Source organism: Ochlerotatus camptorhynchus, unplaced genomic scaffold (assembly GCF_037179485.1).
Source record: "Ochlerotatus camptorhynchus isolate MF236.1 unplaced genomic scaffold, CSIRO-AGI_Acam_v1.1 ptg000371l, whole genome shotgun sequence".
NCBI classification, from domain to species: domain Eukaryota; kingdom Metazoa; phylum Arthropoda; class Insecta; order Diptera; family Culicidae; genus Ochlerotatus; species Ochlerotatus camptorhynchus.
Window position 1 is genome coordinate 872,438 of NW_027040859.1, and position 21,640 is coordinate 894,077.

Here is a 21,640-nt window from a genome sequence, read left to right on the forward strand (position 1 = left end):
TCAAAGTGTCACTTTTAACAACGAATTAAATTTAACGCGGAAAATGTTTCCCAGCGTCAGTATTAGTAACAAATGTCAGAGTATTTGCTGATAATCAGTAAACCAGTCCTGTCTAGTTAAATAACAGGTCGGGCAAAACCTGTCTACACGATCTGACTTCAAATTTAATTTTTCATTGTCGTTCTTTCGTTGCCGTGATTCTTGGCACGAAGCGAATTTGTTTTATAAATAACAAAACGATGGACAACTGGGTTGCCGAGAAATTGATTGGTATTATTGATTTATAGCTAAAAACTTATGTTTTTGCAGGTGCTCCATCAGTGGTTTTTTGCAAGCAAATAATAGGAGGATAGGAGGAAAGTTGATTCTCTTGCACATGTGGCATTGTATCCACGGGCCCCAAGAATAAAAGAAGTACACTGAAATGGTCTAATGACCTATCACTAAAATTATGATTTGCGTTATTTTAACTTTTAAACGTGCTTTTGTGTGATTGTGATTGTAATCAAGGAAATACAATAATTTGGCAGCGGGTTCCGAACTAGGAAGCAGAAACTTACTGAAGAATCAGTAGAAACGGATATACAATAATTAATTGTTGTTTCAGTAATATTTCGTTGAAATTTGCTGGAAAATCAGTTAAACGCAGTCATATATGCTTGTGCTGCAGCTTCAGCAATAAATAACAGATTTACTGAATATTCAGTAAAACGTTGACAGAAGTTCAACTTGCTGGAAGTTTCAGCAACATTATTTTGCTAGACGGTTTGCTGGTCAAGTCCAAAATCAGAAGAAAAAAATTGCTGATTTCCAGAACAAGATATAACAAAATGACAGGTCACCGCAAAACCCAATTGCGTTCTTTAAGGTGATTACTTGTAGCGTTCTTTTTCGCATTACGCTTCGCAATTTCACAAGCCAAAATATTTAGGTTTTTGTGAATGCACGTAGCTGAAACTACTAGGGGAAATGACGGCTTCGGCATGACAGACTATTTTCGGCAACCCAAATTGAAACACTATTTTCACTGGATTTTCTTACTAAAACACTTCACTGAATGCATGCAAACGATTCTTTATGCTTTCAGCTTCAATTTGACTATATTTTTACCACTGAGAAAAAGCAATCTAGCAGGGTTTTCTTGAAATGAAACACACGCACTACAAATTGTAGCTGATTTCGAGTTGCCGATAATAGAACAGCAGATTTACATGCAGTTCAAATGGAACGGTTGCCGAAGAAAAACTGGTTGCCGACAATACTCGCTCTCACTAGAGAAGATTGGAGCTTTGTAAAACGTTTCAAAACAGTTTTTGACAATTCTTTCGACTGAAATTGTTAGAGCAGCTGGCAGCAAAAGATTGTAAACAAACCAATACTGCATATGTGTGCGTTCCTTAGAGAAAAAGGCTATAGAAAGAAGGTCGCTGCTTAGGTTGCCGAGAATACGTAAATTCCCCTACTTGTTGTTTGCTGCAGAGAAGCAAACAACGACTGAAATTTACAGATTTACAAACCTCGTAGATCTCGAGTTGTGTGCTGTTGAAATTGCGAAGTGTGATAAGAAAAAGGACTCTATAAGGAAACACCTTAAGGGTATTGCGGTAAATGCATATTCGTTATCTGCATTGAAAATGGAACCGAAATCCAAAATTTCATCAATTTTCATACACTGAAATTGTTTTAAATAAGTGCAATTACATTGTATGGAAGCAAGCTGTCAATTTGTTAGTTTAATCACAGACAAACAGACATAACATTCACTATCACATTCTTCGCAAATAAGGTTTTAGTTGGGAATGTACTTGCATTTGTCATGGTGGCGCCACTGAAGTGTTAAGCAATCCTCTACATTTCGAACTTATCAGTGATGCCAGTTCTTTTTCCAGTCAATTTAGTATATATCAGCTCTTGAAAACGATAAGGGGACCAAGGCACACCCAACCGGGGGATGTGAGATTCGCTTACAATTATGTGGGATTCATCATCAGAGGATGTTAGTGGAGGATGCGATATACCGAGCTGAAGTCCAATGCAAGAAAATGGAGAAAGAAAAATGTATGAGTATTAGTGAGTGAAATTTAATCGCGTGAAAAAAAAAATTGCCGACTGGGGAACTCGAAACACGAACGTTGCGATTATCAGACCTGTACTTTTTCCACTGCTCTCTTAATGCTTTGGGATATGGAGAGGTTAAAAGCAGACAAGAAGGCTCATTTCCTCGCATACTCGACTTGGTTTGTTTTTCGGCTGAAGAGAATCGAGGCAAGTGTGTGCGTCGTTCTACCGTGTTTATACATAACAATCAAGGTAAATGCTTGCTTGTGTAGGTGAAAGCATATACAGAACACGGAATAAAAAAAGATAAAAAAAATCATTACATCGTTTGCAAGGTCAACTTCTAACATTCGCTGCAATGTCCATGAACAGAGGATGATAGGAAATGGAATTAACATTCATTGTAATAAATTTTTGTTTTGCGTGCATCAAACTGCATCAAACTGCAGACCCGATTTTGCCAGCACCTTTTAAGAAAATCTTTTCTAATGTTCTACGACACCCATGGGCTTTTTCAGTGGTATTATTGGACCTAAGTATACCTTAAACACCCATCTTGAAGATGCAAGAGAATGATTTGGAATTACGATTTTATGAAATTATGTAATGATAAAAGTCCAATGCGCGTGGAGGGGTTGACAAAATCGGGTCATTACTGTGCCACATACTAATCTGACGAACACAGAAAAATAAACTTGTTGAATATTACACCCAATCAGTCGATTGGTCATTCCGCTTGTTGTGTAATATTACGATGTACGATGTACACAGAACTTATGAACAAATTGATTATGAAATTGATGAATGGTGGTTGAAAGAGCACTTATTAGTGATGCATTACCACGTTTAAAAACTTGTTTTCAGCAAAAAAAATCACACTTTACAATCAAAACAAATCATTTAAAAATACTGAGCTTCTGTGAATTTCGCCTACGTATTTCTGCAAAATTCAATCAATTCTATAGATCTACGGAAAATTTCGTAGAACCGACATCATTGACTTTAATCTGTTTTGTTTTTATTCAACACAACTGACGCATTGACAGAACGAGGGAAAAGCAACTAGTGAAAAAAATTGCATGAACGAGGGATGCTCCGGTTGCAAAACAATGCAATACGCTTGACGATATTTTTCGAAGAATTTTCTTCTAAGAGTTATGTTAATCTTGATTTAAAAATTGGATTCGAAAAAATATGATTGTGCTCTTTCAGATTATGAATAAAAATCAATATATTTTCAAAATTAAAGATAACAAATTAGGATTAATTTCATTTGTTAGGGCTATATTTAGACATAATATTAAACTAAAATTTTGGATAACATGTGCATTTCATCGTCGAAATTGAAATCTAAAGTAATTCATAATTAGAAGCTTGAAATATGTTTACTGAAATACTTAAGAATCGGTGCTTCACGAAGAATATTCAACTCAAATAAAAGTGCTTCGTGGCTTGAAAAGGTTGAAAACCCCTCTACTCTACACAACCGGCGAGCTCATTTTTTTTTTCGTTCTCTTTTTCGGTGAGCGTTAATTTTGATTAGTTTCTTCATTATCGCGATGGGACTGTATCTGCATTCCACGCTCGGGTGACGGGTGACGTCGGAATCGAGGAAGGGGAAAATGTCTCTTTCGGTTTCGCAGTCTGATATTCGCCACTCCGTAGCCAAGCCGGAGCCAGCCAAAATGATCTGATTCCGGCGAAGAGATCGTAAAATGCAATTATGGAAATTTATACTTTAATTACTTTGCTTTTATGTGAAAATCGGGCGTATCGTCGGATGTCAGTAAGTTAACAAGATTGCTCGGACATGTGACTTTTATGTTTCGATTACTGGCATTGGAGCCCCTGCTCAGATTTATTTTATTAGCCGAGAATTAAGTTTGCAATTAAAAAATACGAAATCAATCGCAGCTTAGTGAAAAACTTCAAGTGTTTTGCAAAACTTTAATACTGCTCGTTTTATCACTATGCGAATATGCCACCTTTCCACACAGTAAACACACGTGCCAGACCCAGACTCGGGTGTATCGTATTGTGTTTTCTTCGTTTTTCACTGATCCGAGCCACTCCCTCCCAAGCAGAAAGTGATTCAACTCTAATTAAGCTCGACAAGAATCTCAGTAACGAACGAGGGAAGTTTTTCACGTCACGTCTCCATAACCTGAGCAACCGGAGCCACCTGGTAGGTACCTACCCACTCAGCAGCAACAACAACAGCAACAACAATATGTGCTTTTCTATCTCGCACCATGAACCCATATCACAGCATATGTATAGTAATGTACTTTAACCAGATTAAGAAACTTTTCACTGCACAGTTGCGGATCGTATCGAATGACGATGACGACGTTTCAAACGTTAATTCTTTTCAAAATAGGAGGAATGTCCCAGCAATCTCCCAGTACGGCTGATGATTGAATTCTTTCTCTCTGGGATTCGAATCATCAGAAGGAGAAACAGAGTGTTACCGGTCAATTTTAATGGTTGCAAGATAATTGAATTGAAAGGAGATAATCACCTTAATTGTACTCCCACACTCCCATGGAACGGGCGGTGCAGGGTCATCAAATTAATTGGCTCTCTCTCAACGATGATGGCGCAGGCTAAGGAGGGCCAAGTGGGTGGTAGCATCAAGGAAGAAATTAGATTAATTTACATTTTAATGATTGGTTGATTTTTCAACGGTGGCCCTTCGAAGTGGGTGGCCGTAATATAGGCAGAAGAAATTGTTAAATTTAAGTAGAATGAATTTCTTTTTTTTCTAAATAGCTTTTGTGTGCTGCTAGGCCATTTCTTTAATGAATGTAAACATAAGAATGGGTATTTTTGGGTAATTTTGAGCGAACAATATTTAGTAAAATCTCGAATACTTCTTTTTCAAACAATCAATTTTGCTCCTGACTTTATCCTTACCTATCCACCTACCAGTGAAAAGTATCCGAGCATATTTAAATAGCTTTGATTTTGTGATGATGAGTTGGCTGTGATATTGGTTGATTTGAACCATTACCACCCCTTCTCGTTTTTTTTTTTGATCATATGATATGATATGATATGATATGATATTGAACTACCACTCACTGCAGCAAGACACCTGTCAGTAGCTGTGGACTGTACTAGCTGTGCGGTTTGATTAGCTTAATAACCTCTAATTGTACTCAACCTGCCATTGTTTGAAGGGCCAAGAACGGGGCAGATCACCCACGTGCAACCATAGTTGAAAATCTCCTTCCAATAACAGAATCATACATCTAGTCGAAAAGGAAGCCATCCAACAGGATGATACCCCAATCTATTCCCCTCTATTCACGAAATGTTAAAGACAAAGAGTTGGCATTGCCACTCTCCTCATCCATTTCAATTCAATTGGATGCCCTGATTGACACTCCCTAACCCAGCATGTAATGTGTAATATAATCATGCACTGATTCATAGACAATTTCAATTTATAGGAAAATTCCGACTCATTCATTCATTCATTCATTCATTCATTCATTCATTCATTCATTCATTCATTCATTCATTCATTCATTCATTCATTCATTCATTCATTCATTCATTCATTCATTCATTCATTCATTCATTCATTCATTCATTCATTCATTCATTCATTCATTCATTCATTCATTCATTCATTCATTCATTCATTCATTCATTCATTCATTCATTCATTCATTCATTCATTCATTCATTCATTCATTCATTCATTCATTCATTCATTCATTCATTCATTCATTCATTCATTCATTCATTCATTCATTCATTCATTCATTCATTCATTCATTCATTCATTCATTCATTCATTCATTCATTCATTCATTCATTCATTCATTCATTCATTCATTCATTCATTCATTCATTCATTCATTCATTCATTCATTCATTCATTCATTCATTCATTCATTCATTCATTCATTCATTCATTCATTCATTCATTCATTCATTCATTCATTCATTCATTCATTCATTCATTCATTCATTCATTCATTCATTCATTCATTCATTCATTCATTCATTCATTCATTCATTCATTCATTCATTCATTCATTCATTCATTCATTCATTCATTCATTCATTCATTCATTCATTCATTCATTCATTCATTCATTCATTCATTCATTCATTCATTCATTCATTCATTCATTCATTCATTCATTCATTCATTCATTCATTCATTCATTCATTCATTCATTCATTCATTCATTCATTCATTCATTCATTCATTCATTCATTCATTCATTCATTCATTCATTCATTCATTCATTCATTCATTCATTCATTCATTCATTCATTCATTCATTCATTCATTCATTCATTCATTCATTCATTGTTGTAATAATTATTTTTGTGTAGTTTTTAAGCGATATGTTTTCCATTTAATGTGTTTTGGTTCAATATAGTCGTTATTTCAAAAGTGGATTAAAGCAAAGTAATGAAGGCAATCCAATTAATTTGTTTTACTTATAAAAATTTATAAAGTTTTGTAGTGTTGTTTTTTGTTTATTTGGAAGTTTCTTTCGCAAATCTTCCACATTTAACAGCAGATTCTGGAAGTCTTTTTTTTTTGTCACATTTCTGTTATAATCCTGCATCAATTTGATTGCTCTCTCTGCGTGGTCGTTTACCACTTGAAGCCGAGTAACGATTTCTTCTCCTTTTTGGTATTCCTTATTAGTACTCCATTCACTTACTGGTTCATCGAAGAAGCTGATATCAATCCCCAATACTCTAAAAAATTCCAAAGTATTGGTAGTTGCCAGCTGGTCCAGCGAAATTGTACTCAACTCAGTGAGAAGAATATTCCGTTTCTTTGTCGGATCATCATTGCCTTGCCTTGTTCGAATGGATTGGACAAGCTTCTCTCGTTCTTCGGGAGATAAGCCAGTATCAAACACAGAGAGACCAATTAGTTCTTCACTTAGATACCAGAAATGGCCTGAAAATTTTCTTTGCGCAGCACCAGCAGCATCTGGATTGAAACTTTCGAACTCCTTAAGATCACTGCGAGGAACAGATGCAGCGAAGGGTGCGGAAAACCACGCTTCCACATACACTCCAACTATGAAAGCGCAAGCAATCCGGCCGGGTCTTTGTGGAGATGAAACTGCGCCTTGAAGAGATACATCTTTAGACTGTAGATAGCCCGTGCCATCCAACGCGCAGTATGCACACTGAAATTCTCCATCAATTTCAAGGACGATTCAGACCAGTATTTCTCACGCAATCGATGCATAGTGGAACGGTTGATGTTAGAATTCCCTAGATCAACCCCAAACGATTTTGCAGCTGCTACCAGAATAACTGTGGCAGAATCTGTGCTGACTTTTGCTGCATCAAGAGCCTGGGATAATTCTGGGGTTACAACATTATGAGTTCCTCGTTGTGAGCGATGCTCCACACGCTTGTCTGCATCGTCAGGCTCATCATCGGATAGGTCGAGTTCTACGAAGTCGGCTATAATGAAATAAATTTACTGCACTGTAATCAAGCAAAGAAACTGAATATTCCCAGTAGTCAACTTATTTTCACATTTTCTTCGACGTTCTGCCAAGAGCATTTTCCTCTCTTCTTTACGCTTCACTGTTGCCACCTTCTTCTGCATTTTGGTAGCAAGAACCCCATCGATGCCAGTAATGGAATCTACGCGTCGTTGGCCATCTTTCTGGTCCTTCAGAAATACTATTTCTTCGAGAATCGCCTGTCTTACACCAGGATCCGTTTCTTGCTGGGCGCTTCGTTCCATTTCCAGTATTGCCATGCTCTTTGCAATGTCAAACAAGTCGTTAAGCTTGGTTTTAAAATGGGATTCGCGTTTTATTTGTGCTTTGCTATTTGCCCGTTTCATATTTTTGCAAACTGCAAACAACTCGGTATGCAGTGTTTCAATTTTCTTAATACAGTGAATTTCCTGAACTACCGGTATTTTTAATTTCTGCCAGAAGCACAACACCTGTTTAGCGGTATTTCTAGCACTCAATCTGACCGGAAGCCTTGCGGATCGATGCTGGAAGTAAAAGGTAGCTAGCACTTGCCGTATTGTCGGAAGACGAGCTCCAGTGATAACTTCACATTCAGGTCCCACAAATTTAACGAGAGTTTCACTTCTAAGTTTATGAGCCGTTTTGAGGATGCTTTTCACTGCTTGAAACGACGCATTTAAACGCACTAAAATAATGGTTGCCACTGTTAAGACACAAACTGGATACTGTCGTAACCGGGCAGAGGTTTCCAGCCTTTGTCACGGTTACACGAAAGCAATTGGTTTCTCGCTACCTGAATTGTTGCCGCTGCTACTGTTACTGCTACTGCTGTTACTGCTGCTAGTACGTCTGCTTCAAAGTTCGTTACAATAATGACTTCATTAGGCATAGGTAAGCTCTATTTATATGTAGCTAAATTTTCAATTGTTTCCAAAGCACTGTTAGTTGCCATGGAATTTCCCCTAACAAACCAAGAAGATTTCGGATCCAATGCCTACTTCCGCAACGTCTTCTTTCATTTTCTTTTTCACATTTTACGCATGACAGCGTTGTCCTATTTTTGAAGAGAGAGAGAGAGATAGAGCTTTCATTTACACTCTTACATTTTCTTGGAAGAAGAGTGACTATGTAACATACTGTTTTATGTTGACGTTCAGCATACGTGTGCGAGTATCTTTTCATGGTTTATACCATGGCTTCATGGTGATACCTATGCAGTGTACACGAAGGTAGCGTGGTCGCCGAGGCATGGGTGGTCTCCTATACTACCATTCATTTAGAGTCGATGAGTGACCTCTAAACGCTAACGTACGAACTTCAAATTTTAATATGCTGTTTTCAAACCAAAACGAACATTTTAAGAGGTTGAATTTACAAATTGGTCGTATCTTTGGAAATAAGGGATGGACTATTGCTGGTGCGTATTTAAGAGCGCTTGTAAGACTTACAAGCGCTCTTAAATACGCACCAGCAATTTATATTTGTTCTGAATCTGTAGTTAAGGTCTGTATTGACAATAGTCCAGACACTTCAAAACTTAAGTAAAACATAAAATTTCGCATTATATTTTAATTGTAGTTGTTTATTTCAGATTTATGGGATATGAACTAAAAATTCACGAAGTCAAAACAGAGTTATTCGGTATTTGCATAAAATTTTTGAACTTTGCGCTTCACTCCATCCATTAGGGTTTGTACAGACTCCTCAGATATCGTGGTGGCCGTCTTTGTCCACATTTGTTGGAATTGTTTGATATCTCTGATTCCTTGCTTCTTTCCAGCAACCTTCCACTTCATCAGAGCCCAATATCTCGCGATTGGACGTAACTCCATCACCGTTTTAGCATAATGGCATCATGCCAAACCGGGCCAAAACAAAGGGTTTTCTTTGTGGCTTTTGATGAAGGGTAGCAATCGCTTCTGCAGGCACTCTTTCTTGTAAATCTCCTTGTTGATTGTGCCTGTAGTGACGAAAGATTTACTCTTTCGGCCACACGTACAAATTACTTGCCATAATTTAATAAGTTATTTTTTTTTTGGGAAATTCGATGGCTTTTTCGTCCTGAAATACTCAGTTGAAGCATTTTTGGCCATAGCAGAATGGAAATTCAGTCCTGGAAGCTGCTTGAAATCCTCCAGCACATAAGTTTCATCGTCCATAACAACGCATGAAAACTTCATCAAATATTCGCAGTACAAACGCCGAGCCCATGATTTTGCCGTCAAATTCTGTTTGTCGTTGCGAACTGTTTTTACTTTATACGACTTCAGCCCCAAACGCTGTTTGGATTTTTGGACAAAACCAGGTGACATTCCTATTTTACGGGCACGGTTCGAACAGAGAGATTCAGGTTTTCCTTATATATCCTCTTCACCTTTTCGTCCATGAAAGAGCGCGTCAGCCAAATTAAGGACCTAGGTGTGATTTTGGATACACAACTCTCTTTCAAGCAGCATATCTCGTATGCCGTCGACAAAGCCTCCAGAATTCTAGGTTTAATCTTCAGGATTGCCAAAGACTTCACGGATATCTACTGCCTTAAATCGTTGTACTGCTCCTTGTCTCGCTCCATATTAGAATACTACTCGATTGTCTGGACTCCTCACTACAACAAAGGTGTCGAAAGAGTTGAGTCTGTTCAGCGACGGTTCCTGAGATATGCGCTACGCAAACTGCCGTGGACGGATCCCTTCCGATTGCCGTGCTACGAAAGTCGTTTGCAACTGATCCATCTGGAGCCCCTGTCGGTCCGAAGAGATACAGCCAGGGCATTACTAATTGCAGATATTTTGCAAGGACGCACCGATTTCCCTGTTCTCCTTGAGCAAATTGACATCAAAGTTCAATCCAGACCCTTACGGAATAATTCAATGCTGCGCCTGCCCATACAGCGAACTAATTATAGCGTGTTCAGCGTAATCGGAGGTTTAAAGAGACTCTTCAATAAGGTCTCCGCACTATTTGACTTTGACCTGACTCGCTAGCTGCTTCGCCGGAGGTTTAGTTCGTTTTTTCTAAGACTTGTACTCGAAAAAAAATGCACAATTTTTATCCTTGTGTAACTTTTTTATCCGTTGGTAAAAATTGATGAAAATCTGGGTATAACTAGTGAATTGTTTACATGTGCAAAATTTCATAACAATCGGTTCAGTGGTTATTGAGATGTCATCGAAACAAGAAGAAAATCGCCGGAGAATTTTGCGCGCCGTCATGGAAAATCCGACTGCGACCATGAGATGGATCGGATGACAACTGGGAATCACCCATACAACTGTGTCTCGGGTGGTAAAATCGTTTAAGGAGTCCCAGACGAGCGAGCGGCGGGCTGGAAGTGGAAGAAAATCGAAGACAGCTGTCCCTGTGAAGGCCCGGAAGGTGTTGGATTATTTCAAGCGTAATCCGAACCTTTCGATTCGCGACGCGGCTCTGAAGGCAAAGTGTTCCGCCTGGTTCGTTTAGCAAACCATGAAACGAGCTGGGTTTCGTGTATTCAAGGTCCGGAAGGCACCGAACCGGCGTGGTCAACAAAACACGGCGGCCAAATCCCGCGCAAGGAAGCTGTATCGAAAGTGGTTAACGAAACCGATGTGTGTGGTTATGGATGATGGAACCTACATCAAGGCAGACGCAAAGCAGATACCGGGGCTGTAGTTCTACGTTGCCAAATCACGGTTTGATGTTCCGGAAGACATAAGGAAGAAGAAAGTGGACAAATTCGCCAAAAAATACTTGCTCTGGCAGGCCATATGCCAATGCGGTAAACTGAGTAAACCGTACATCACAATGGGTACCATCAACAGCGAAATTTACCGAGTGCCATTTATCACCGAGTGTCTCCAGAAGCGTCTGTTGCCCTTCCTGCGGTCCCACGGAGGCGAGACATTATTTTGGCCGGACTTGGCATCATGCCATTACGCGCGATCGACGTTGGATTGGTACAGAGACAATAACGTTGTTTTTGTACCAAAAACCGCCAACCCCCCAAATTCACCAGAGATTCGTCCGGTGGAAAGATTTTGGGCCATAATGAAGGCCAAAGTTCGAAAATCGTTCAAGGTGTTTAAGAACGAGCTGGAGTTGAAGAAAGAATGGATGAAAGTGACCAAAAAGGTTGGCTCCACCATTGCGCAAAATGTAATGAGGGGTCTTAAGGGAAAGGTGCGGGCTTTCAGAGATGGAAAGGAAATTGAATAAAGTAATTATGCCGAAACATTATCCATACGTATTAGTTCATTATCTGGAAGTTTCAAGAAAATCCGACTTAAAATAAATTTTTGGCGAACACTTTTGTCTGGTGGATTTTTTTCGAGTACAGGCCTTAGATCAGTTTAGTTTGTCTAGCAATGTCCCTTTTTTACGAGATGACTATTGACTTATTGATGTTTAGTTTTAGTACTTTTCATGTTTAGTTTAGGTTACATCATCGGGACCAATGACGCCTGTTGATGTTTAGTCATGAATAAATAAATAAACAGGATCAGCACATCCAATGATTTCATCACTTCTCGGTTTCCTCTCGCCTATCAAACGTTCCGAAAATGATTTGAGCATACCGTGAACAGTGGTTTTAGGTGAATCCAATTTTTTGCAAGTTCCCGTATTGACAAGTCAGGATTTGCATTAAGTCCGTACAAAATCAGCTCGGGGACGTGTTTTTTTCATTCGTTGCCATCTGGAACACTAAACATGGAATGTAAACACCAATCATAGTCACAGCGAAATTTTTCACTCCCACGTTGCAATATTTCAAAAGTTGCAGTGATTTGAAGGTGCCCTGATTTATGTGGATACAGCCCTTATATGAACATTACATTACTGTTTCGGATTGGGAGAGAAACGCGTCCCGATAGCAGGTTGTACGCAGCTTCAAAGCTGTAATATATTAAATACGTAAATTATAATGTCGATACGGTTCGTGCTGCGGTGAGCCTACTGTTCATTCGAATGACGCCGGCCTCATCCACAAAGGGTGACAGCCGGTATAGTGGACTTAACTTCGGAATTGATACTGGATTGCTTGGATTCGCCTGGTTACGCTGCAGAATTGCGTACTCGTCTGGATACACTTCAGCTTGTACCTGCCACCATAGCAGATTTTCTGCATCACACAGCTCCTTCTGCGTCAAGAGATCCGGTTTGGACCCCTTTTCTCCCTTCCACCTACGAACAGCCCCTAGAACGTAAGCTGCTGTCATCTGGAGTCGATTCCAGTTTGAAAATCTGGATAAGGCGATCAACGGTTGAGGCGTTACTCCATGAAACAAGAATACAGCTCGTAATTCGATATCCGTCTCCACGTGCTTCTTCGACGGTTCCTTTGGCCACTGCTCCTTTGACTTATACAAAGGTATTGAATTCCGGTGCATTATACCAAGTGTTCTTCGGATCGAAGCTTGGTCCGTCTTTCCATTTCATGGCAACGTCGGCAACGTTCAGTTTGGAAGGCACGTGGCGTCACTCATCCACGCTGGTAGATGTAAGAATCTCATAAAGTAATGAAATTGGGTTGTTAGCGGAATGCTAAATAAAACAGCAAAAAAGGTTATCTTCCATTTAATTCCACTTAATTAATTTTGGTATCCATGACAGATACGTATTTCGACTACAATGTGCAGTCTTCATCAGTGTCATTCCCAATAAAGAACTTATCAAAATCTAACCCCCTTAAGTACTCATCCCCTAGGTAAAAAAAAGTCAAGATCATCCAACAATCTCATTCCAATCATTGCAGCTTGTAGCTCAAGACGAGGTACGGATGAGGCTTTAACGGTGCGACTTTCGTTTTCGCCGCTACCAGCGTGCATCGGGTTTCGGCATTGTCAACAAATCGGAAGTATAGTACTGCTGCACATGCCAGTTCGCTTGCATCCACGAACAGATGAGCCTCAATATCGCCAAGAGCAGAGCTAGGTACCCCTTTGAACAAACAACGAGGTACAGCCACCTCATCCAGACGCTGCATGTATCGACATCAACAATCCCACTTTTCTCGAAGTTCTTCTGATATGAATTCATCCCAGTCCGTTCCGGATCTCCAGATCAACTGCATGATCGAATAACGACATTATGGTCTTCAGGACTTGTCGTTTGGTTGGTGTATCTGATCTTTCAATCAGCTCTCTGACCTCGTCCTTCATGGTGCTCAGATCAAACGTGAAGATGTCTTCCGTCGGCTTCCATACCATCCCCAACACTCGCTCCGTTTCCAAGGACTTTTCCAGATTCATGGATACCATCACTGGCGCTTTTTGTTCTCCGATCTCAGCCAGAACATCAGCGGAACTAGAGCAAAAGTTTCGAATCCCGCTACTTAACCTCGTTGACGAGCTGCCCAGCCTCTGCTTTTGAATCTACGTTGTCCAGGAAATCATCCACGTAGTGATTTTCTATTGTTGCCCCGCCCTGGGAAAGCTTTCGGCGAACTCGGCTACGTTTTTGTTCTTAATTAACTGCGCCATACTTGGCGAACAGGTTGCGCCGAATGTGGCCACGTCCATCACGTAGATTTGAGGGGAAGATTCTGGAAATAGTTGTAAAATGAACCTCTGCAATTGTTTATCCAAGTAGCGTATAAGAATCTGATGGAACATCTCCCTTATATCACCAACCACCGAAGTATTCCTTTGCCTGAAGCTTAGTAGTACTGACAACAGTGCAACTAATAGATCTGGCCTTTTCATCACATGTCGTTGAATGACACTCCTCCTACTCGTGCTTTTGCATCCCATATTAGTCGAATTTTGTCCGGTTTCTTCGGATTCTGCACCACGCCCAGTGGCAAGCTTCACTTTAGCTTCGAGTACTGGATCTCTGCTTAACCGCGTATTTAACGCCCTCATTCGTCGTACTGCCATGGGGTAGCTGTCCGGAAAGGAAAAATGGTCATACTTCCATAACAATCCTGTTTCAAACGACCCCTTCACTCGTCTTGTTGTTGCTTCCATGATTTCACGGTCACGTTTGTCTTCTTCGGCTTCTGGCTTGACTGTCACACTTGATTCCTCGACAGCAAAATATTGTTTCATCCATGCGTGTAGCTCCCGATTTCTCGGATCGCCAACAAGGTGTAGGTTCAGCTGTTCCAGCACGGTACCATTATCGGAGTTCTTTCCAAAAATGCACCAGCCAAGGGGCGTCTTTGTTCCCATGGGTTCGTTTTCCTTACCCTCACGTACTCGCAACGAAGTTAGAAGTCGGACGTGCTCTATCCATATGATAATTCCCGGAGTAGCATCCTTATAGCAGCGAATCGGCAGACCCTTCAGGTGTTGATAGGCGCTCTGCAGATCTTCGTAGCACATCGTCTGTCATCCCTTTGATATCTAACGCTGACGCAATGCTGGACTCAAGCAGTGTAGAAGAAGACCCGTCGTCTAAGAATGCGTATGTGTTGATCTGCTGCCCGTTACCGTGAATTTTCACCGGTAAGTAGCGAAACAGGGAATATGCCACCGAAGTGTGTAGAATCTGGTGTACTATAGGCTTTGGTTTCTCGGCGGACCCTGATGCGATGGCTGTTTTCTTTTTACCAACTGGTGGACTCCTAGCGGTGTGCAGAAGTTTATGATGGTGCATTTGGCAATTGTCTACGCCACATTCCTTCTTAGTCCGACATGGCCATTTCCGATGAGGCACAAGGCAACTCCTACACAGGTTCTTCTGCTTAACTGCCTTCCACTTACCATCGATGTCAAGTGCCTTGAACTGCATGCAATCCGCAATCTCATGGTTGACTTTGTTTTCTTAATCGAACACGAAATTATTGCGACACCGAAAATGTCATGCCAATTTTCTTATAATGTTTAGAATCAAACCAAAATTTTAGGGTAGTTTTATACATATATTTACTTCAAAAATCAAAAGAAAAGTTAATCGATGGAGCCTTGAGTGTAAAATTGAACGCATTTTCGCTTGATGCCCTCCATCAAAGTCTTTACAGTGTTATCCGGTACCAGTTTCTCACTTTTTTTTCATTTTCTTAACATATCCTTCTCGTCTTTGACTGTCTTCTTGCTCTTCCGAAGTTCCCGCTTCATTATTGCCCAGCGCAGCTCCGGACAGTTTGGCGGATTCATGTCCTTTGGAACAAAATGGACAGAATTGGCCTCATACCACTCCAGGACACTTTTAGAATATTGGCATGATGCCAAATCTGGCCAAAATAGCGGAGCTTCGTCGTGCTGCTGCAAGAACGGCAAAAAGCGCTTCTCGAGGCACTCAGATTTGTAGATCTCGCCATTTACTGTGCCCTTTGTCACGAAAGGCTCACTCCTCAGTCCGCAAGAGCAGATGGCCTGCCAAATGAGATATTTGGAGGCGAACTTCGACATTTTCTTCTTCTTAAATTTGTCGTCCACATCGAACTTGCTCTTGCCGGTGAAAAACTCCAACCCCGGAATTTGCTTAAAATCGGCTTTTATATACGTTTCGTCGTCCATCACACAGCAGCCATATTTTGTCAGCATCTTCTCGTAGAGCTTCCGTGCCCGAGTTTTAGCCGTCGATTGTTGCCGCTCATCGCGGTTTGGGAAGTTCTGTACCTTGTATGTATGTAGTCCAGCTCTCTTCTTTGCATTCTGGACGTAGCTCTGCGACATGCCGATCTTTTTAGCCAAATCACGGCTTGAGACGTTGGGATTTGCTTTAATCATCCGCTTCACCTTTCCCTCCGTCTTTTTGTTCTCCGGTCCCGGTTTTCTTCCAGCTCCTTTGCCGTGGTCCAACGTCAACCGCTCCTGGAACCGCTTCAAGGCTCTGGAGACGGTTGAATGGTGAATGTTCAACATTTTTCCCAACTGCCGGTGCGACAGGTCAGGAAATTCCAGGTGTTTGGAAAGAATTTGTTCTCTCAACTCGCGTTGGTTCACCTCCATTTTCGTTGAATCGAAAAACACGACTTCGAGTTTGACAGCATGTACACAATACACATCAATGAGAAAGTGTACAAAATTTGGTTGATTTTTACCCAATGGTAAAAAAGTTATGCCCTGTTGAATGTGTCGCAATAATTTCGTGTTCGCCCTTTAGACAACTCCAATCCGTTCTTCTCAGCGCTTTCCGGTTGATCCTCCGAATGTTCATACAGTTTTGGCTTCTCCTTTGGTGATTTGTTGGATTTTGAGCTCAAGGTGAGAGTGTCGAGTGGTAGTGTAACATCCGAGGCCATCACTACTAACTCAGACATGAAAGCGCTGAACGTCGCCAGGTTGACGAAAGTAGGTACTCCACTTTTGAAGTAAGACCACTGCATTTTGAGCTGAGGTGGAAGTTTCTCGATAAGCTCATGAAGCAATGTCGGATTCCACAGATGATCTACTAGGTTGGCGATGGACATGTGATCCATAACATTCTGTACTGCTAGACCGAACGTGATTTGGGACTACAGGTTGTCGGACTTCGGCGGAGGAACTGCGCGTAACTTTTGGAGAAGAGAGTGAATCAAGATTTCAGGACGGCCGTACAACCTCAGCAATATATCGATAACGAAGGGCACCGACTGTGGCATCAGCAACCTGCTTCTCACTGCTTCTATAGCATTTCCCTTCAAACAGCGTTGTAGTCGCGCCAGATTCTCCGAATCACTAAACCCACATGTCTCTGTAGAGTTACAGAACGAACTGTAGAAGAGCGGCCAATCCTGGGGGTCGCCCGTAAAGTTTGGAAGCTCTCTCGATATCTGGACTGCTGAGCTTGGATCTCCTACTGGCACCATCCTCTGCATTGTCCGCTTCTGCCAGGAGCAAAGCATACTTTTGCTTCAGAAAGTTTTCCTCTTCCTCAGCGATTCTCATCCTCGCAGCTGCCTGAGCTTGTCTGCTCTTCTAGCATTCTCAGATTGAGATCTACTAGGTTGGCGATGAGCGTTTGCTTGACATCGAACGACCAGTTGACACTTGGGACTGCAACACAGAATCCTCCTCACGGCACTGATTGCATGTCCAACTGCGATCAACTTCGACTCTGGAGTCTGTCACTCCCGCGCATCCAAAATGCATCCATATCGTACAGGTATCACAACCGACGAGATTGTCCGCCGTATCCGGTCGATCGCATTTGACGCAATGTTTGCCGTCCATCTTTCGTTCGATCGACTTGATCCAAAAAGAAATCCTTTGAAGTTTGTTTCGTGTTCTCCTGTAATCTAACCCGAAACTATCTTCCGAATTTGGAAATTATTTAATTTCGTACTAGTAACAAGTATTAAGTTTCTAATTTTAGGCAAAACGTCACCCAGTGCAAAGCTGAAGTTATTGCCAGCTAATCACTTTGCTTTAACTGGATCGTAAATTTATCTGATTAGCCTGATTAGAATATAATTGAGCGTTACTTTTAAGAATTTAACTTAAATTTTCCTTGTGTTTATTCGTTTTTCCACGTTTGTGTTTCTTCTTTGTTAAACGATTTTTATGCTGCCTGTGACGTTTGAGAGCCACGTCACCCGTTGTACTCTCCCTGACGTTTTCGCTGACAGGTCTTGGGTAATACGGAACTTACCCAGCTACCCAACGAAACTGCCCTGTGGTTCCGTTACAATTACATTAAACATTTAACAAGTCCACAAAAGTAAACCAAGAAAGGTCTCACCGCATTTTCGGAAACACTGACGCTTCTTATTTACATGTCGTCATCATAATTCTGCATCGTATTATTGCAAATGTCTACCTCCCATTCATCACTTCAAAAAATTGTGACATCTACGGGATTGAGCTCAAATCAATCTGGCATCACTGCTACCGAGCTTGCATTTCGACATCATCGGATAAGTGCACCCCACACGACAGAAGTTTCATCAATAATTCCATCAATATTGTCATGTAAATATTGTAAACAATATTTCCGGGGGTCATCAATACAGGGTCGCTCCTCACTAATAATGTTGTAGGTATTCGATGAAATATTACGAGTCAAATCACAACCTCGTTGACAAAAGTTGCCGAGGAACAAGCCACATCTGCTGCTGTAAAGCATGGCCCACTTAGTAATGGAACAACATCATTTGGGTCGATTTCGGATTTGAATTGACCGATTTGAAAACGGTTCTCACTCCAGTATATACATAACCAATACAGTAATGACCCGATTCTGTCAGCCCTGCTTTTGAAAATTACGGTTATGTTGATTTGGAATTATGGTTATATTTAATTATTGAAAGATAAAAGTCTGATGCGCGATAAAATCTGGTCATTACTGTAGTTTACAACCTTTGCCGATGTAGGACAAATCGCCGGTGCTGAAAGTTTAATCGAAGCATAATCAGCTGGTATACGTGGCAAATTCAAATTGTACATACATTCGGATTACCCTTCCAATACTAGAAATCATCCCACACAATGAATTGGCTTGACGCTTGGTGACGCTTCCGTTTGCTAGGACCGCACTGATGGGTTGCATCGGCTGCACTGCTAGTGATGGTGGTCGACCAACGGTTTCGGGTTTTGCATGAAATAATTTTCCTCCGGGGTTTCATCGGCACAGATTATCACACCAGCCATGTAAATATGCCCAACCATAGAACTTCACCACACTGCAGTAACGTCTTGCTCTTACTGTACAAGTAGCCATAATCCTTCCGGAATTTCGTCGATAGTAAGATCTGCAAAGAAAATTAATTTGTTTCCAGGGAATCGTGTATATAAAACCGCGTTACGATCAGTTTGCTCGTAGTTGTATCCTGCAGTTTACGAAGCCTTTGAACTGTCCATACGGTCTCGTATCTTCCAGTACCGATAGCCGCGATGAAGCAAGCTGTCCGTGTTGCGACTTTTGATAATCCTGAAGTCCAGTTCCCATTGTTGGATCTCGGATAAGCCCGATCAGAATCGCTTTTCGCAGGCAATCGGTGATAATTTTAATTTGCAACAGTTACACATTCGTGCAATTTTCAATAGTGACATTTTTAAAAATGATGAAGCCTTAATTTTAACCGAATCGTAGAAAAAAAATCCTATCGATTGGCGTATTAAGAATTAAAACCCATCATCTCTGGAACAAAACAAGACCACTTTCATGCCACGACCGACTTTGGTTTTTGAAATTGCACCCCCAATGTTGCCTTGAAGAATATGGTATGTTAGATTTAAACATATCTAGACGCACGGTGATTGGACTGAATCCGATCAGTGGTTGAGGGCAACCTTGATAGCTAGCTGCTTGCGGGAAGCCTTTCGTTGTGTACTGGAGAACACCACCACTCACCACGCGGTGATTGAATGAACGCCGTTTGGTGAGACCGGATGAAGTTTAACTTTGAAATCTGTGTTAGGGAAATCGCTTTTCGTAGGCAATTGGTGATACATTTTTTGAAGTTTTTGATTAAATGCGTAAAAATATTTCCGATCCATTGGTGATAAAATTATTGAAATTAGTTCCGGGGCAGCTGAGTTATTAACGTTCAAAATCTTTCATAATTTTGTTACATGTTCCATTTTCGGTTTTCACAAAGTGTACACCCATATAGAAATCACAGACGTAGTCCTACGTCAAAATTATAATGGTCTAATAACTGTAGAAATGCTCAAAGATCACGAATTCCAGTTGAGAAGTGAAAATCCAGCAAGAAGAAGAAGACGTCTTTCTTAAAACAAATATTCATTATTCGCTGAAAGTTCTCTAACCGTAGTCCTTTTTAACTACACAAAAAGTGAGCAATAAAAATGTCTTCTTTTTTTTCTGGACAAAACCATTTGCAGCAATCAGAGTCCTTCTTCGGTTGCCTCGGGGGGACTATAAAAAGATACCCAACAAGAAACGAAAAGATACACTTGGGATTGAAAACAAGCTCCAGCTTACTTTTTGCAGTCATCCAACTTTGATTTACTTCCTTTGGCGTTTTCTCTCATCCTTCAATACCCGGTAATTAGTTCATTTGTGACCGTTGATATTTTGCTCCCCTTTTGCTGACGAAGGTCGTAACTTTGATGAAACAACAGCAAAAAATGCTACTGATTTGAATATATTATAAATGAGACTTCCCTTTTCTCATTACAGCTAAAGGAGGACAAGAACCGTCACTTCAATCATATTAATTCACAGTACACTTTCACCCCGGAGGACATCAAGTACGACAACAAGCACTACAAGTACATCAAGTACACTTCGTACAAAAGCAAGGTGAGACCGATTAAACCATGGGAAGCTCATCACTGCGGTCATGGCTAATGTGTATCCTTTCTTCACTCAATAGGCCCGCCAACAGCAACCTCAGTACGATTCGTTTGGACTGTCTCCGGCATCAGGATCTTCATCGTCATCATCGTCCTCTCGAGCTAATGAGGACAAGCACAAAATTCGTGGCTACAACGAAGTCCTGGATAAACCAGTCAGCAAATCGCCGAAATCATCCAACAATGCTGCACGTGAGTAGCTACCTTTTTTTGTATTTCCACAAAACTCAAAATACAACACTATTTCCACTGTCAACTGAATTGTTTCCGAACCAGGAGCTACTTTCCATTCAAGCAGCAAATCGACGGAATACCTTTTTCAATTACCCAATCCTATTGCTTCTGATCTGCACAAGCACACATTTCCTCTGAGCGCACACATGCCATCCTTTTGATGCATCCATTTACGAATCGAAACCAATCGGTTGGATTCAATTGCGATGCTTTTTTTCAGTTTCATCGAGTAGGTATGCCGTACCATATGGAACGTTCGGTAAAACGATTATTCAATTGGTTTCTTTTTCCTTTTGAGAATGACTAGAAAAAAAAACTGAGTAGAGAAAAGTGGGTTCATTTTGCCAATGGGACAATGTGGACCCACATGAAAATCAACTTATTGAACATATTTTACAAATATATCTGTAGCAGGCTTAATGCCTGAATTTAGTTTTAGTTTAAAACATTACTTTTCTCTAGTACGACTATTCGAAAAATGTTAGACTAGCTCAAAATGTCAAAAATGGTATAAAATTTCTGAATCAGAAAATAAGTTCCATCAGTAGTTTATTATAACTTTTCGTTAATATTCCTTGAGCAGCTATATAAATGGACATTGGTTTCTTATATGACACGATGTTTTTCTAGATTTCAAAAAACTTTCAAGCTTTTCTGAAGTAATTATTACTTAAGTCCATTCGGAGTAATATAAGCACCAGT

General features: G+C 40.5%; 1 protein-coding gene across 1 annotated transcript in view; it reads left to right on the forward strand.

The window, feature by feature from the left end:
- Cow (Proteoglycan Cow) overlaps positions 1 to 21,640 on the forward strand; it is a 711,953-nt gene that overhangs the window by 631,387 nt on the left and 58,926 nt on the right. Inside the window, exons 7-8 of the mRNA XM_065232724.1 lie at positions 20,529 to 20,651; positions 20,725 to 20,896. Of these exons, the coding sequence (XP_065088796.1) occupies positions 20,529 to 20,651; positions 20,725 to 20,896 (295 nt within the window). The remainder of the gene's footprint in view (positions 1 to 20,528; positions 20,652 to 20,724; positions 20,897 to 21,640) is intronic.